This window comes from Echiichthys vipera, assembly GCF_963691815.1.
Source record: "Echiichthys vipera genome assembly, chromosome: 19".
In the NCBI taxonomy this organism is placed as follows: domain Eukaryota; kingdom Metazoa; phylum Chordata; class Actinopteri; order Perciformes; family Trachinidae; genus Echiichthys; species Echiichthys vipera.
The window spans coordinates 13,715,393-13,733,357 of NC_139844.1; the positions used below are offsets into that span (position 1 = coordinate 13,715,393).

Genomic DNA, 17,965 nt, shown 5'->3' on the forward strand with positions numbered 1-17,965 from the left:
TTGAACATACAGTCCTGAGAGGGCGGCTAATCAGCACAAGTGAAAACACCTGTGTGTGTGGACTTTAGGTGTGAATATCATCAGCTTATTGAATGTATCACATATAATTTACTTAATAGTAAATATTATATAGTTTATATTTCTAACTTCTTCCCCAGTTGATTACTTGCATTAAAACCATGACTTTTTTAATAGACGTTTCCTAAAAATGTTACGTTTAAATATGCAAATGAGGCATGATCTAATGATAACTTTGGGTGAATTTAGGATAAAGATGCAAACATACAAATAAATGTGTATTTTGGATATTTTCTTTGTATATGTCTGAGAGAAGACATGTTAAGGAAGCAAAATCACCCAAAATCTGAAACTTGACCAGTACATTTGAATTATAAGAAACACTCCACACAAGTTTTCATTAAAGAAGTGGTCTTTATTACAGCAAAGAAGCCAAACATTACAGACAAGAATAATTATGAACCATGAATATCAATTCTATACTCAGACTGGCCTCTCATCCAGAAACCTGCGTCACTCACTACTCTTCAGGGCCATTACTTCAGATTTATTAAGGAGAAATTATGGGCATCTTAACAGGATTTACTCCTTCGTCTTCCCTTAAATGTGTAGATATTTCTGTCGACACACTTTTCAGTCTTTTCTCTCTCTGCATGCTATAGAGTCAGTTTTGTATCAACAAACTGTATTAAAGTAGCGTTGTGGCCTCTGAATGTTCTCTCCCTTCTTTGGGTCGGACCTGGGGTCTGCAGAAATAAGCTAAAACATTGATGTTCTACCAGCAGAATAGCATTCTGTATTCAGTGGACACTATAATGCTTTTTAAACAATATCTGTCAAAAGTTGAAGTTGAGTCCTCCCGGAGTACAATCTCTGACTTTGTATCTACAACAGAACTAATGTTCTGACATGGCATCCATCATCTACATCTCTACTGCTCATCCAACAATAGAGCCTTTTAGAGTACTCATGATAGTCTATGTACAATAACATCCTTAACAGTAGACCCAGGCTACTCTTGTTCCAACCAAGTGGAACCTCTGACATTTTATTTACAATATAGTTTTTGTTTTTTTTCTGAATCAGTTTGTGCACAACAGAAACACACATCTGGTATTCAGTAAGCCTTCACAAAGCATTCATGAAGCCTTCTGATTAATAAAACACATTGAATCATGGTCCAAAAGGTATTCAAAACATTGATCGTCCATGAGAACGCATTCAACAAAGCCCTGGTTGCAATCTACGATGCTGTTAAAATGCTTGTGTCAACAAGGAAATTCAAATGATTAGGCACAATAAATGTGTTTGTTTCACAGTCCTGCGTGTTTCACTCACTAAGCCCGTTTCTGTGTGTATTCAGGGATAATGGTGAGCAGGATATGAGGATGAAGATAAACAGCTTATCCCGACTAAGACGTTAAGAGGGATGGGAGCTATTATCCAAAATACTCTGTGCATATAAATGCACTGATGTTCTACTGACCACAAACAGAACAATGGGCTTTTACACAAATAAACCACGGTAACATCACAGAGAGTTTCATCAAGTGAAAACAAGACAATACTACTGAACTCCACCTAAATACTGAAAAACTACTTCTAATGCTTTAATATACAGCTTCGATCAGGGGTTCTTAAACTTTTCTTCGTGGACCCAAATTGAGCAGATCTCTTCCCTCAGGACCCTTCATGGGCTCATTAAATCATACTAATACTCTCAATACTCCAGAGGAAACAGACTTGCTGCCCATTTTGCGTCCTGGCCCACAGTTTAAGAAACGCTGGTGGTAGAGTAAACATGGAATGAAGAATGATTGTTCTTACAAGCAATGCAAGTAAACAAACAATAAATACAAACAATGTGCTTTATCCATATAGACATATTTACACAAAGTCTTTGGCTTATGAATAAACATCAGCTACAAAATAATAAGTAAAAGTGTTGGCCACCAGTGCACAAAACAAATGAGGCCTGGGGTCAGTTCACTTTCAATTCCATTCAAACCATAAATGGATACCGGTCATTCACCTGTTCATGAAAAAAACAGCTGTTCTCAGTCGTACCCAAAATCTGTTCATCTTAAGAGTTTTGAAATCATTTCAATTGGAAAACATCCCATTTGTGAATTGGCTGAATTGAAAGTGCATTGGGCCCAGCCCTGAAACAAACATGATTATGCTAATGTCACATGGTTGATAAAAATCTACATTATTATTCTTTTTTTTTTACAATTTGGGCTAAAAAGAAGACTTCAAAACTTCTGTCCAGTCAATCAATAAATGACGCATACAAATCAACTCAAAACATAAACAATGACACATATCACACTTATTTGAACGCACACATTTGAATGAAAATCCTACATGTAATATTTTTCAAGTTGCCACTTCATGATGTTATAAAAAAAGGAAATAAAAAGCCTACTACTCCCTCAGTAAACTTCCTCTTTTATATTGTCAGTCTTGTTTCATCATCATGTATTCTGTTATCTGACAATTTACTGAATGTAACCTATGAAAAAATGGGTTCAAAGTGGCTATCAAGTACCTAAATACATCATAATGTATGCTGCTGATGTATGGAGTAGAAAACAGAAGCATTCACATAATTTGGCCAGGCTGTAACTTAAGGTTCTTGTTCTCATACAAAATTACTGTCTGCAAATATTCAAACATCACCACAATGAGATGCCCAACACTGTTAAGTTACTCAGAAATTAGCATGATTACAGGAATGAGGGGCCACTGACAACTTGCAGTTATTCAAAAGCTTGCAGCTTGCAAAGGGGGGGCATCTGCAGTTTGCACTGAGTACTGCAGCTGAAACAGCATGAGGCATCAAGTCCATGGGAGGGGCGCTGTGGTGCGAGGCTAAACATTTAAATGGGGCCCAAAACATACAGGGGCCCGCTGGCACTCAAAAAGCTGTACAATAAGCATAAAGGAGTAAAATGTGTAACATCTCCCACTCTGCTGCTCTCACAGCAGCTCCTTCTGTTAAAAGTCTGAATGTTTCCCTCTGTTTGGATACTTTACAACACTGTACATGGAGCCGGAGTCGGGGCCTGGCGAAAGCAAAGGATCAAACACACAGGAAGTGAACAGATGTTCTGCTCTTCTTCACTTCCTCCTCCTCCTCTTCTCTTCTTTGTTTAGGAGGACTCGATGAACTCCAGTGCCAGGTCGTAGCAGAACCGATACTGCTCCTGTAGACAGACACACGTACTGAACTTTATATCTGGGAGTTCAAATGTTCATATTTTGGGTCTATCTCCAACAAAGTCGAAAATGTTGTATTTTTTTTTTTTTTAAGATTTCTTTTTGGAAGTTTTTGAACCTTTTATTACATAGGACAGACAGCATTCTGTGGTGAGAAAGAGAGGGGGAGACAAGCAGTAAAGGTCCACAGGTCGGAGTCAAACCCGCGGCCGCTGCCTTGAGGACCTCCAGCCTCTTTACAAGGGGTGATTACTCTAACCGCTGTTCCACCGGCCGCCCCAATATGTTGTATATTTATAAAACCAAATCAAACATTTAGGCTCTTATCTCCCTCTCTCTAGAGGTCCTGACACACCAGGCCCACATTCGGCGAGCCGCTGGCACATTGGACAATTCAGCATGTTGTAAACTCTGATTGGCAGTTCAGCTTAATTGAATCAGTGCACAAGAAGATGAACGGAAGGGAGGAAAGTCGCCAGGGCGTGAGATCAAAAACAAACCTGTAAGATTTTTTCAACATTCAGCTCTTTTTTCGTTCGTATTTGTTTGAGTTATTGTGTAATTTGTTCTTTCAACATCGGGTTGTGTTGGTAATCTTTCCTACTACATAGCATCCTGGATCCGCCCTGTCGGTTATCCAATTTCCCTAATTGAATAATGAATACAGACTACTGCCACCTGCTGGTATGGAAAGCTACTTCCTCTCACACATAACATTTGGCTAGTTGGCCGTTGAGCCCCCAAGTTATTTTCCCACTGTTCCCGAATGTGTGAAATAGAGAGGTGGCCACAATTCATGATATGGGAGTAAATAAATGATATTCTGCTCTTGTCCAGCATATTGACCCTAAATAGGAAGTCCAAACAGGAAGGAGATGGGAGTGCAGGAAAACTAGCAAACCTTTTCCGAGTAAAATCTCTAACTTGCAAGTATCTCAAAAAATGATTATTGGTCAGACTGAATTTTCTGGACAGTTGTTCAAAGCTAGAAAAAGTACTATTAACATACATGTCTTCAATACTGTTAATGCCCTTGTTATACCAAATTTTGAAGCCATTGTCCATTAAGGAGGGTTGAAAAAGATGATTGTGTATTATTGGTGAGTGAATAGAAATATTCTGAAGTACTGAATACCCAAACATTTCTTAAACTGGCTCACAACACGTAGTGATTGAATTACAATTATGTTGTTCTTAATATTGTTAATTAGTGATGGTAGGGGTGCACAGAGTAAAGCTGGGAGTGAATGTGGGCTACTTGTATTCTTTTCAATCTGGAGCCATGCAGGGATCCTATCATTCCAATTTTTTAACCACAGAGAGATGGCGGCTAGTTGGCCGTAGGCTGCGTTCTTTACGGTGTATTGTGTTGTGGTGAAACAACAGTCCGCCTTTGTTGCCACTAATTCTTTGATGGTTTGGTGTGACTGGGCCTTAACTCACCGGAGTATCCACCATGTTGGGTTTGCTGTTCCTCAAGGTCTTTACGGCGTGGAATACATCAACCACACTCTGTCTCTTGGCCATCTCACACACTATGCTGCTGGCACAGAAAACTCCACTACGCCCACCTCCATTTCTGTAAACACATGGACAATAATACAGAGATATGAGACAGAATCCACAATTTAATATTTCACTGCTAGTTCTGCCACCTCTCACAGGCACTGAATTTGGCACACAGATAACAAACAGTGAATTTAGACAAAGACATTCTAGGGAAACACATTCGTATATCTTTGTCTATAATAACCACCAAATATAGAAAACTGCTATTAACCAGTCTTTGAAAAACGTGTTATTACAAATTCGAAAACCTTTCTTTAATTTATTGTTTTCATCTTCACTTGAACACAATAACCGATAATTATACTCTGTTGTTCCTGACAGAGCTTCTGATTACTTTTCAGAAATGTACTCATGCTAAATATAAAAAAAGGTGTATTGAGACTATGTTCAGTGTGAACTCACAGGCAGTGCACGATGGTTCTTCCTTCTCCCTCCTCTCCCTCACGCTGCCACTGGTCCACCTGCAGGATCAGTTTGAGGAAGGAGCGCTTGGAGGCGGGCACTTCTCTGTGTCCCGCCCACCCCAGGTACTGGAACTGACGCACCATCAGGTAGCCTTCCTGGGGCTGAAAAGTCAAACAATACACACATTCAGGGGAATGGACTCTGCTGGAAGAGATGAGCTAATTTTGCTTGTTTTTTTAATAACATCTTCAACATGTTCAAGCTGAACTGGGCTCGAAGAATAGTATACAGTATAAAGAAAACTGACCCTGGTGAGGTTGCAGACTCTGAAGAGGCGACTGATAACGTCACATTCCATTGAGCAGGACATACACTCCACCTGGACTGGACCGTAACGCAACATGCCCTCCTCTTGCCAGTACTGAGGACAACCCTGAGCACAAACAGTTACAGCGTTAATACATGCAAAGAGCAACACAGCCCTTTAACAAAGACAGAGAGAAACAGCAATAAATATCAGTGTAAAATTCAATATTGTGAGCATTCAGTACTATTATTTCCTATATGTTGTATTGTTTATGTCTTTTTGAGGCCCTGGTGTCTTATAGACAGTAAAATTCTGTTCATATTTGGTGTGAACATGATGTTATGGCTTGAGCATTTCCATACATTTTTTATTATTATTTTTCTTCTGACTTTGCACAGTTATTTTTCTAGGTTTCTATTACTTCTACATTGGTATAGCATACAAAGTGTTCTTTGTATATTCTCCTGTCATATAAATGTTTGTGCACAGTATTCAGAATAGAAATTAATTTCATTGTTCAGGGAAACTTGGTTTATCTGTCAGGTGTCCGGTGGCAAAGGGCGCCATATACAGAGGCTGAAGCCAGTCGGGTTTGACTCCGACCTATGGCTTTTTGCCCTTTAATAAATAGTGTTGGAGGGTGCCTGAGGCCTGAGATTTTCATTGACAACGACTGCTTCTCTATAACTGTCGTGCACATGATAAGAATAAATCATACAATAAATTATACATGTCAGTATAGTATCTGTTTTAATGTTTAAGTTGTCTGAATTGCTTCTAATGTAAGCGTTTTTTTAGTCCCATGTGTCTGTTTATGATGGGATATATAGTAGAGGTAATATTATAGTATAATAAAGTTATTTAAAGTTATACTACCATATTTATTCATGTTGTTGACTTTATATCTCCAAGATATCACACTCTCAGAAACTAAGAAATACAGCGCCAGATCTTTGACATTATTAAGTTGTGAGATGCAACTGAAAGTTAATTACCTGAGCCAGGTCAATCTCATTCAGCATCACCAAACTGGTACAGCCATAGTCGTAAACTAGACGCCAAAAGTCTTTGACAGTGTTGGGCAAAGGATGCTGGGTAACGATGAATGCAGCGGGCTGTCTGTAGCTCTGCAGGAAATGGAAAACAGAAACAACGTCAGGTCTTTCATAGATACTGTGATGTCATTTCCACACACTTTTTAAATCCAACAGTATGAAGCAGCAAGTTTTTCAAACACATCCTTCACTTCTATGTGTCTTACCCTATATTTCTTTTTACTTATTACGTCTTTCTTTCTCTCTCATACATACACACATCAAAACACAAAGAGCAGAGCAGAGTGGGGCAATTTGTGGGACGGCAAGCAACACAGGTGATGTTTGGTCAAATGATCATGCAGTGGGTCTCTCAAACGTGAGGGTGAGGAGCATGCATTATATATACAAATACACTGTGCGTACAGTACATCTACATCTAGTATATATATATATATATAACTAATAGGGTCAGTCACTTCATGTTCAGTTACAGTTCACGTTAAAAAAGTCTCTAATTTGTCACAAAATAAAAGAGAAAATCGAGTTTCTATTCACTTAATGAACTAACTGAAGTGAAAGTGAACTGAGCCCGACTTATCCTGAATGAAAATGTGCAGCCAGATGTGAGACATGGGTGTGAAAGACCTGAACATGAGGAGTATGTGACGTGAGGCTTGAGGGTCACGTTAAGGATTTAGGGTGTAAATGACTTTGCTAAACATGAACCTGGTGGCAGAACGACACTGAAGCCATGAAACAAATCCAGTACTGGAGATTTGAAGTGAAATCCCATTACCTGGTACTCCTCTGAGAGCTTGGTTAGAGAGAGGCCAAAGGTAAGTGACTAAACTTTAAATGTAAACTTTAAAAATTGGAAAGTTTTACAGCAATTACTCTCCGACAGCTTTGTCGGAGAGAAGCCAGGTTTCTTTCCACACATGCATATATTACACTTTGTATTTAAACCATTATTATAAACTCACTTACTGCATCTACAGCCCACCCCTTACTATCTCCTCCTCTGTCTAATGACAACAGACCTGCTGATCAACATTATATTGTTTTTATGTCAGACAATGACCAGATATTGCCATCTTACCTTAAAATTTCAACCTAATTAATGACCTTTTTTCAAGTCATGGCACATGGGCAACATGTTGTCAACTGTTGCCAATGTAAACAATGTCCTGAAACAATGAGGCTGTTAAAGATTGGGTGGTGGCCAGAGAAGCTAGTGGTCTTTTCAGAACCTGGATTTGTCTCTAGCCTTCTGCTGCTAAAACCACAAACACAGCATCACACAAACAGGGAGGGGAGTCTGTGTGTGTGTGTGTGTGTGTGTGTGAGTGAGTGTGTGAGTGAGTGTTGTCTGTATAAACGAATGTGCATTAATATTTGAATATACATGTGTTTCTCTTCATCATTTTTGTAAAACATCTTAAAAGTGTGTATCATTTTCAACAATTATGTGATTGCAGTTTGGGACAAAGATATCATACGCTGTCTTTTACTATTTCACATTACACACTTTCAAATTTAGTTAAAAGCAACACATCTGTCTAAAAGGCTATGTCCACATATGTTGTGAAATGTCCCAAACTACTCTTGCTCGATGTGTTGAAAATAACACAACCTTACAGTAGGTGCATGTGGGCGTGTTGTATACACTTACATCCATCAGGGCCGCATTGATGTAGTTGCTGCTTTCTCCGTCTATTGTAATGAGGAAGGGAAGGCATCTATCAGGAGGAAGGCCATCCATAAAGCGGTTCTTATCTTGGTTTCTAGGCAACAATGCGATGCTGCAGTCTTCAGGCTGAGGCTGAGGAGTCACTGAGTTTAACGTCTGGACAAAGGGAGACATGTAGAATGTGTTCATTGGTGCATAAGCAGAGTTGTAACTGTTTGTTCCCTGAAATGTTCTACATTTCTGTGCAAAGTTAGGATTCAAAGATGTAAAAATATATAAACAACAGTTAGTGTTTGTACCGCACCCGGAAATGAAAAAATGCACCATTAAAGCCAAAGAAAAGGATGACTGTGAGCAGGTAAACAATGCACTGCTTAAAAATTGTCTCTGCAAATGTGTTGCAAGGGAGGAAATGGTTTCAACACATTTGTTAGGCTTCAAGGATACCCTGAAGGTAAACAGAAACTTGGTTTACAACAGATTCACACAGCTGCAGTCTTATTGTCACTGTAAAAAAATGCATTGATAAAGTTGTTCAGACCAAGGGCATATATTTCCTTTCAACATTGTGTGTTGGCACATATTAAGTGGGGAGTCAGGGGGCCTTTGAGCATCAAACACTTAATTTCTTGCAGTCAGGTGGGTTTTTATGCAGCAATTTATGGTGAGAATATTTTTATTTATGTAAAAAAAAAATACACAGGTGACAATTTAAAATATATAAATCTTGAAGCAGCCTGTGCTATTATCACAATTATCTTAAAATCTCAGATTGTTATATTTTTGTGTGACCCTAATAATGTTCTTGCTTATGTGCGGTTGTATTAGAGCAGCTTTTGCCGTGTTTCTTTCCTTTATCAAAGCGAAGCCTCGACATCGCATCTTTGTCTTTTTCTTTTTATGGATCTAAACCTCTGCTTTTTGATTGCATACTGCCCCTAGAGGCATTGTTGCATCTATGAGTCGCCTGTCCTTTACATGTGCCCCCCCCCTCCCGCAGGATCTGAGTCCAACTTTCTGGGTTGGAGCGAAAAGGATAAAGTTACATTGAGGATTGAAGATTTGAGAAAGAGTGGATTCAGAAGCTGATCATTCTACCAGAACGTGGCTAAACGCACAGCTTAGATGCTGCACTATCATTCAGAGCCTCAGAAACTGCCAGAGGCTTTGTTGAAGCTAATTTTGTATTGTTTGCATAATACTGAACAGCTGAGAAGTGGATTATGCTTCCCTTGAGACAGTTCCGTTGACATTTTGATATTTGTTTTGTGTTGTAGAAAATTTTGAATGTATTTTGACTGATGAAAGGAGCATCACTTTAAGAGCTGAAGATACAGATTACATCTGGTTTTACCTGGAACTCATCCTTCAGATGTGACGAGTTGGTCTGCGAGTCGATGCGGATCAGCTCATAAAAAGCAGCTTTGAACTCGCAGACTGGTATGGCTGTTTCTCCACAAAGACAAGCCTCTAGAATGGCATCATGGATGAATATATACTGCTCCTGAAGACATATAATTCAAGACATGCACAGTATTATATACAAACACATCTCTCACTCCTCAATAAAAACATTGGCAAACACACACGCACAAACATGGATAACACAAGCAGCTGTGATGCCAAATGAAAGTGAGCATGCTGACGCTGTGAGTGAGTGATGACTGATGGGAGATGGAGCTGTGAATGAGATGATGACTGTCGTGTTTTGATTTACTTCACTTGTAAGTCCGTCCACACAGGAAATTGTATTTTTAGGTCTTTCAAGAAAAAAGATTGCAGCTTCAATTCAATGAACAGACATAGAGTGAATTGAAGGCTGCTTTGATGAAAGTCTTTGTTATGATAAATTAACTGCTATTGTTACACTGCTATAGACTAATATTTCATACATATTACAATGTACACTTAAAAATATTATAAAAATGACATGAAAGGATGCATGGAGCTTGGTGTGCCTATGTAATCAAAAGACCATTGTCTTGACTATTGTTGTCTTAATAGAAACAAGGTAAAGGAAATATATATTGTTAGGAATTTCATGATTGAGAAAAAAAAGGTTTAGAAGGTTCCCTTGTGCTAAGATGTGTCTGATTGTTAATAATGCATATTTAAGTGTTTACTGAGGATAATGTCAGTGTTTACAAACCTATTAAAATGCCATTCAGAATATGACAATATTCTGAATTTGATATGGGTCATGTAAGCAGCATATTCCATTTGTTCTGAATAACAAATCCAAATATAGGGTTTTCTGACTATTTCCTAAGGGATATACTGATATTACCTGTGTTTTATAAGCATTTATGTATGTAAACAAATCATTTAAATATGCGTCTCAATTTGGGTTTTTTACTGCAGAGAAAATCCTACGTTTTCAGTTGTAAGGATACTTTTTGTTTTTCTTGTTTTTCTTTTTCAAGAAGGTGGTTGAAGAGAGTAGAGAGGGAAATGTATATTTTGAACAGCTGCTTGTAAACAGGAATATTAGTGGAATAATCATTTTCATTAGCTTTGTAAACAGCTTAGTAGAAATATTGTCTATTTTGGAATAAGGGCAAAAAACTGAATACTTTGTGCATGTAAGCGTCATTGTGTTATGAAGGTGCAGCATTCATGGTGCTGCATGCATTGTTGTCTGCCACAGTGTAATTCTCCATCCCACCACTGGATGATGCCAAAGTAAGATATTTTCAAATCCTTGAAATATGTGGCTTTAAATTAAAAAAAAAACAGATGAATTTCACCTTTGTCCAGGTCATGATAATATTCTCACCGATAAATAAATATGATTATAAATCTTATTTGCACTGTGTTCATGAAGCGAGATGACATGTTTATGAATGAGTGGCAGATGGTAGTCACTTCAGCCGGAGTCTCACAGTGAGGGCTTATTCTCCAGTTTATTCTAAGATGTGGATGTAGATGGAGGATGGGTAATGCAGTCACCTCAGTCTGTACCATGTTGATCCTCCTAGAGCGAAGAGCCTTCACACAGTTGTAGATGTCAACCACTCCTTCTCTCTCCGCCATGTCCAACATGATGTCAATGACTATGAAACAGCCTGTACGTCCTGCTCCAGCACTGCAGAGAGAAACAGAGACAGAGAAATCATTTTTTGTGTTTATAAATGAAAATGGCATTTTATAATCATGTGTGGTAGAGTACATAAAGGTTTGCATGTATCTTTATACCTGCAATGGACCACAATTGGCCCAGCAGAGGGTGGATTGGAGATTTTAACTCTGCGGATGAAGGAAAGTAGTCCTGTGGCGTGATATGGAACTCCGTGATCAGGCCAGCCTGTGAAGTGGAACTGCTTGACTTCCCGCACCTCGTTGAAACCACGCTAAGTAAAGACAAAAGACATATTTCGGTTACATTTCATGGTATCTGTAAATATATATGTTCCCTCATTGAATATGACTCTTTTAACCTGTTTAATAAATGTGGAACTCCCTGAACTTACATTTCTGTAGGTGCAAGCATTACAAATTGAAGCATTTTTGCAATATTGTGCATTATTCTAAACTCTAAATAAATAGAAAATGACACAGGGGCATTATGCAAAAGGTAAGCTAGTAAAATATTACTCACCCTCTCCAGTGTAAATGTGCGAACCACATATTCAGCCAGAGGTTCAACCTCCACAAACGTCACCTTGAAGTCTCCGTAAACCTCTGCATCATCTGGCCAATACTTATAGCACTTAACCTGTTAAAAATAACATTTAAGATTTAATCACATACAGAATAATGATTATAATAACAAATGGATGGAATGGAAAAACCTGGATCAAGTGGCAGATATAGCATCTTACGTAATAGAAAAAAATAATTATTCACCAATAAAACAGCAGGGCAGCAGGGATAGGGCTAATTTCTTTGCACCAGTCAGCTGATCTACAGTTTTATTTTCCCAATTAGCACCAATTTAAGTGACATTAACGTTATCAAACGTCGAAAAGCTTGAAGAATATCCTTCTGCCCTTTAAGCTACTTCAAAGTGTAAAGTGATTCTTATTCATGGTCTCTGACTTGTAATTTCTTTTATCTGGCTGTCCAGTTGTCAACGGGCCAAATGAATCTTTACAAGGCAAACGCATGTAGAAAATAATTTAACAACTATGGGCGCCATAGTAAAGACGAGAGGAAAAGAGCCACTTACCCTTCCAACCTCCACCAGATTGGTTACCATGACAATGCAAGCCGATTGTTCCTGCCACACCATCCTCCAGAAGTCATACACCGTCTCATGAACGGGACCTACACACAGATACACAGAGACGCATATTCAGTGCTTTGTGGGATTACTATGTGTGAATAAAGCTGTAAAATCCTGTAAAACAGCAGTTATGAAAAATTGTTGCAGTATCTTACCCTGAGTAGCAATGTAGTGACTTGGTCTCTGGTAGCCCTGAAAATAAAACAGCATAACACAACAAATCAATATTCATAAAAAGTATAGGCATCACTTTGACGTCCAGAGTGCAACACTATAACTGTCAAAACTTATGTCTGTTCTCACCTGTGGTGATAGAAATCATTATTTTATTAGTTGAATCTATTATGTGTATTGATGCACAGTCAAATATGCACCAGACAATTTATCTTCTCATACTTAAAAAAAAATAAATCAAAATAATAAGTAAAAATAAAATAAGTAACGGCACATTAAAAAAAAGCTCTCTACTCTCCCTTTTTTTCTACTTGTCACCCCTGTTAACACCTCGAAAGTTTACTTCTATAGGAGGGACGCTACTCTAAAAAAAAAGAAGGAAAAAGCTAATTTCTGGGCTACATGTTGAATTGCACTTCATGTTATTTGTATACACTATTTATCATCCTGTCGAGGTGATGGGATAAAGGAGAATTTCTACTCTCAATACTTGTACCTCAGGTTTCTGAATTATCAAAACAAATCTACAAAAATATGCCCAAAGTGAGGCCCTTTCAAACTCTGCAGAGAACTGTCAGGTGCAAAAAGCTTTCACAACCACTAATTGTGATTTCCTGAATGCAATACCACAAAAACAGGTACTACGCATTAGCAAACTCACAGCACATAGAGGGATGTAAGAGGACTCGTGGGAGGAGTGAAATCTTTCATGCAGCAGAGGCCCCAGCAACAGAAAATGTACGGGCAACTTGACTTGATGCACGTGTAATGACGAGTGTATGAATGGAAGTATAGGTGTGAAGGTTGAGGGGCATGAATGAAAGAATCCACAGTGATACTTACATCCCTGTACAGCCAAATCTACAGCCCAAGCCACAGGCAGAAAGAACGAGTGTAAGAAAGAAAGAAAGAAAGAAAGAAAGAAAGAAAGAAAGAAAGAAAGAAAGCACAACAATGTCAGTGAATGTCAATCAGAAAAAGAAAAGTTGCTTTGACATAATGGAAGTTTGAACAGGACATGCAGAAAAAAGAAAACATGATCTATAACTTAGAATTGGACTGAATAGAAAGGACACTTCCTGATGCTATTTGACCTCACAGCAAAAAGCACATTGAGGTTTCTAGCTCAAAAAGAGAGCCGTTTGTTTGCAATCTGATTTAGAGTACAATTCAAATGATGTGACAGTCATCTAACCATTGTTGTACAAACAGAAGGATACACCAGGGAGTGTCAACTCAATTCAACCTAATTCTAGCTTAATGTGGGTGATGGCAAGCATGTAATTGATTTAAATGGCAGGTATGACATTATAGAAGAGCATGCTATAAGCACTATAAGCATTTCTTTTTTAAAAGTACAGTATAAGAGACTAACATGCAGATGATTGTTGGAAAGATGACAGCAGAGTGGAGATGGGAAAAATGAATGTATGGATGTGTGTTTAGATGGTTATGTAGATACACGTAAATAGACAGGACGATAGATAAAACAGATGAAAGGACCACCTAAAAGATCAGTGGACTGAAGGCTAAAGGCAGCGACTCAAGGGAAATTATTGTCTTTTTGAGAGTCAGCTGATTAGTAAAACTAATCCAGCACTATCTAGCTTAGCTTAGCATAAAGACTAACGGGGAAACAATATCTGCCGACCAGCACATCTAAAGCTCAAATCTGCTTACATCTGTATAAAACCTCAACTCAGGGCTGTTATAGCTCTTTAGGAGTAAAATTCAGGCACTTTTAAGGTACCTAAACCAAAAATGTCCAGACTCCTGAAGCCTTTACAATCACATCAAGGGGTTTTGTCATTTCAAATTTCAAAAGTCTAGCATGTTTCAAGGACAAAATTCAAATTCAAGTGGTTATAATTAAACATTTTCCAAACTTTCAAGACTTTGTATTAACCATGTAAAGCACACTTATTACTTATTTAGTTGAGTTTTTTATGTCCTAGACTAGTTTTTAATATGATTCCTTCCTGAAGTCACACTTTGTGTCAAACTATAAAATTTAAAGAAAGATTATGAAGAAGTAATAACATCTCTGTTCGTATAGTTCTTAGCTTAATATGGTTGTCCCATTTCTGTTCCAACTAAATCGAAATGATGTTTGTGAAAAACCTACTGTTTTATTTGTCGTAACTCATAATGACTGAACTGTAATTATTTAAGTTGGCTTAATCAGGATACAATGATAAATTCAGAATGGATGCATACATGAACACATGTACAGAGACAAGCGAAAGACAGCACATATGAGAAAGACACATACTTTATGCATGATGTTTTTGGGGTGGCTGGATGCGTAAAATAGTATGATGGATGACTAGTAGACGCAATAAAGGTATAGAGGCCTGACATACGAGCGAGGGAGTGTGGTTTCGTTGGTTTCGTTGGGAGCCAATAGTAGCATTCGATGCGTTTCCACTTACATCGATGTAGTTGGCGTTGATGTAGTCGGAGGAGGGGTCGTCTTCTATGGGCTGGAGAATAACCCTTGAGTGGTCATCTAAAGAAAGAAACAAGAGTGCAGTGTGGGAGAGAGCAACAGAAAGAGAAAAAACAGTGACAAAGAGAGGAAAGCAAAAAGAAAGAATATCTTTTTTAGGGCATTTAAGTGCAAAAAGCACATGTATTTCCCCGTTTTCTTCCTCCTGTAAAGCACGTTGTAACTTCACTTGTGAACATACATTAATAAAGCTGGCTTGCTTACATGCTATGATGTTCCCGTAACGGTTCTTGGTTCGGTTCTGATCCTTCTTGGCCACGTCCCAGGAGGCCGACTGGCCCTCGAAGAAGCTCTGTATCACCAACAACGGACAAAACAATACAAAAGAAATTACACGTCATGGATCCTAAAAAAATAAAACTCGCACTGGATGACTCTCAGCAGAAAGATGTACTTGAAATACTCAGTTCCACGCGTACATGAGTGGAGACTAATGCTTATCAGATACATAAAAAAAGGAAATAAAAAAAGGTTTATAGCTCTTTGACTGTTTAGTCGATAAGGCAGAAAATACTCTCAAATTAAGAAGCAATTCAAACCTTGTAGTCATTTTATCATTTTAATGTGAAGGCAAAACATCAAATAAGGCATCATTGATTTTCATTATAGGCTTTTTGTCGTTCTCAACATTAAAAAATGTGTGTACAATACATTTTAGATATCTAATCTTATTGACTATTGCTAGTGTAACACACCACTCAACCACTGTCACTGCTACTAGTATGTGTAAGAACAGTACTGCTTATTATAATCTTACTTCATACTCCTCCTTAAAGCCGTAGCTGTCGGATGTTTTCATTAGGTTGATGTGCTGCAGGAGGTCAGCCACTCTGATGGCAGGGTGGAGCTGTCCTGTCTGATAAGGAGATTCGGTTCCTTCACAGTGATACCGAGGAACATCCAGAAGCCTGCTGTTCTCCGCTGCAGAGCCACTGTGGTTTTCATCTACAACAAGAGAGAAAATTACGGATTAGTTCAATTGCACATTCACCAATATTTTCAATGCATTTATCAGTGCTTTCACTGTTTTGTACTGCTCAGGGAACAAAAGAACGGATCAAGGTTTTTCTCTTTAGGTCTGAAGGATGAATCATGCAGTAAAAGTCTTTGCACGGCTGGATAAAATCATTTACATTCATTGAATACTTGCTTGAAAAGACCATATTACGTTTATGTATATAAAAGCAAAAAAGCAACGACTTTTACATCTTGCCAAAACCCATGTCAGGTGTTGGCTTTGAACTATTATCACAAGGAAATACTGCATTTTCCTCAAGCAAACCTAAAAAAAAAACCCATGAGTCACTTTGTCTTTCCTGTCTATACTCACCTGTGATGGGAACTACATGTCAAAGCAGCAGAAAAATAGAAGAGTAAAAAGGTTTAGTCAGACGGCAGGATTAGGAGGATTTGTTAGTAAGACTTGTGAACAGGTTACTTTGAAAACTTTGATCATTCTACAAGGCCCTCAGAGGTTTATACATAATTGATGATCAAAACAAATAGAAGATGATCACACAACACAATGGAGCATGGTCGAAAAACAAAATGCATTTTACGTTCCTAAAACAACTTCTATACAGCAACATGAACGACACTCAACAGCAGGACACACAATATATACGTATTTTTCTCTACAATCCCAGGCTTTCTACACTTTCCATACCCACTGTAGAAGTAAAAGAAGCTGGTTTTATTCCATATTTACAAACTTTACCACATTAAAATGTCTTGGCATCTGGAGCTTCTGTCTATGCATTTTTCCAAGCACACTCAGGGAACATAACCAAAAATGCAATAGTGAGAGCATTCTGAGAGCAGATGCCACGGAGCGGAAAGGAAAACTGGCACCCATGTCAGTCAATCTATCTATGATGACGGGATTGTTTCATTTCAAATATTAAACGATTTTTTGTTTTGAAACATCGAGCATTTTTCATGGAGTATATTCCAATCCAAGCATATTCTAACCTCGAAAATAGAACGAATTTCCGAATTTCCTGGAATAAAACAACACAATTAACCCACAGGTGAGAAATTATCTGATATACAGTCTGGAAAGGCTGAACATTTAATTATCACTTGTGAGTGTGGCATCTATGATAAAATTAACTTAGAAATGCATTTTAAATGCTTGTACGTTGAAAAAGTATTTCCACTGCAGGTAGTTATGAGTCCAATTGTTGCAGAACCTTCAGATGAGCATTTCTGTGCTGAGGGGGATAATGTGAGTTGGCAGCAGTAATGCACAGACTGACAGGTTGTATAATGGAGCAGCTTGGGGTTGCAGAATAACCAACTGATTTCATCTTCACCACTGTTTGTTAACTGACACTGTTTATTTCGTCCAACTGATGCTTTTCTCTGCTCTGAGGACATGTTAGCTCATTACTGATTGTTAAAGCTTTGCTAAGCCCTCGTCAGGCCAATTAACAGTAAACTTGACCCGACACTACCTCTTAATTCACTACTTCCTGCTACTTCTCTCGACTTTGTGATGTGATTGGCCGGGACAGATTGTAACTGCAGCCTTCACTCCAAATTAGAGGCTATGGATCAGTTAATTAACACAGTTTGGTGGCGTTGTGGATTGTGGAGCCCTTAAGGGTATGTTAGAACTTCACATCATGCTGCTGTGTCGACACTGGACTAAACTCACTGCAGTGCAACGCTGGAGGAGCATTCTGGCAAAAACTACAATTTTCAAGATTCATACTAGATATCAGCCACAAAGATCCAGAAAAAGGTCTGCCAAACACATAGGCCTGTAGGCACTAAGTTATTCACTGTCACTTGATGTCACAGATTT

At 38.4% G+C, this 17,965-nt stretch overlaps 1 protein-coding gene across 8 annotated transcripts in view; it reads right to left on the reverse strand.

Moving 5' to 3' along the window:
• Positions 1–437: 437 nt before the first annotated feature.
• ptprk (protein tyrosine phosphatase receptor type K) overlaps positions 438–17,965 on the reverse strand; it is a 114,371-nt gene continuing 96,843 nt past the window's right edge. For 4 of the 8 annotated variants that reach the window (XM_083933873.1, XM_083933875.1, XM_083933872.1 and 1 more), the window contains 15 exons: positions 15,914–16,101; positions 15,361–15,448; positions 15,080–15,156; positions 12,629–12,665; positions 12,417–12,514; positions 11,847–11,963; positions 11,444–11,598; positions 11,198–11,333; positions 9,603–9,752; positions 8,231–8,404; positions 6,517–6,648; positions 5,522–5,647; positions 5,212–5,375; positions 4,684–4,819; positions 438–3,227 (listed from right to left, as the gene is read on the reverse strand). In XM_083933873.1, the coding sequence (XP_083789999.1) occupies positions 3,174–3,227; positions 4,684–4,819; positions 5,212–5,375; positions 5,522–5,647; positions 6,517–6,648; positions 8,231–8,404; positions 9,603–9,752; positions 11,198–11,333; positions 11,444–11,598; positions 11,847–11,963; positions 12,417–12,514; positions 12,629–12,665; positions 15,080–15,156; positions 15,361–15,448; positions 15,914–16,101 (1,832 nt within the window). In that variant the 3' untranslated portion in view covers positions 438–3,173. Of the gene's footprint in view, positions 3,228–4,683; positions 4,820–5,211; positions 5,376–5,521; positions 5,648–6,516; positions 6,649–8,230; positions 8,405–9,602; positions 9,753–11,197; positions 11,334–11,443; positions 11,599–11,846; positions 11,964–12,416; positions 12,515–12,628; positions 12,666–15,079; positions 15,157–15,360; positions 15,461–15,913; positions 16,102–17,965 lie in introns of all 8 variants that reach the window. The other 4 variants (XM_083933870.1, XM_083933871.1, XM_083933868.1 and 1 more) reach the window with 1 other exon arrangement.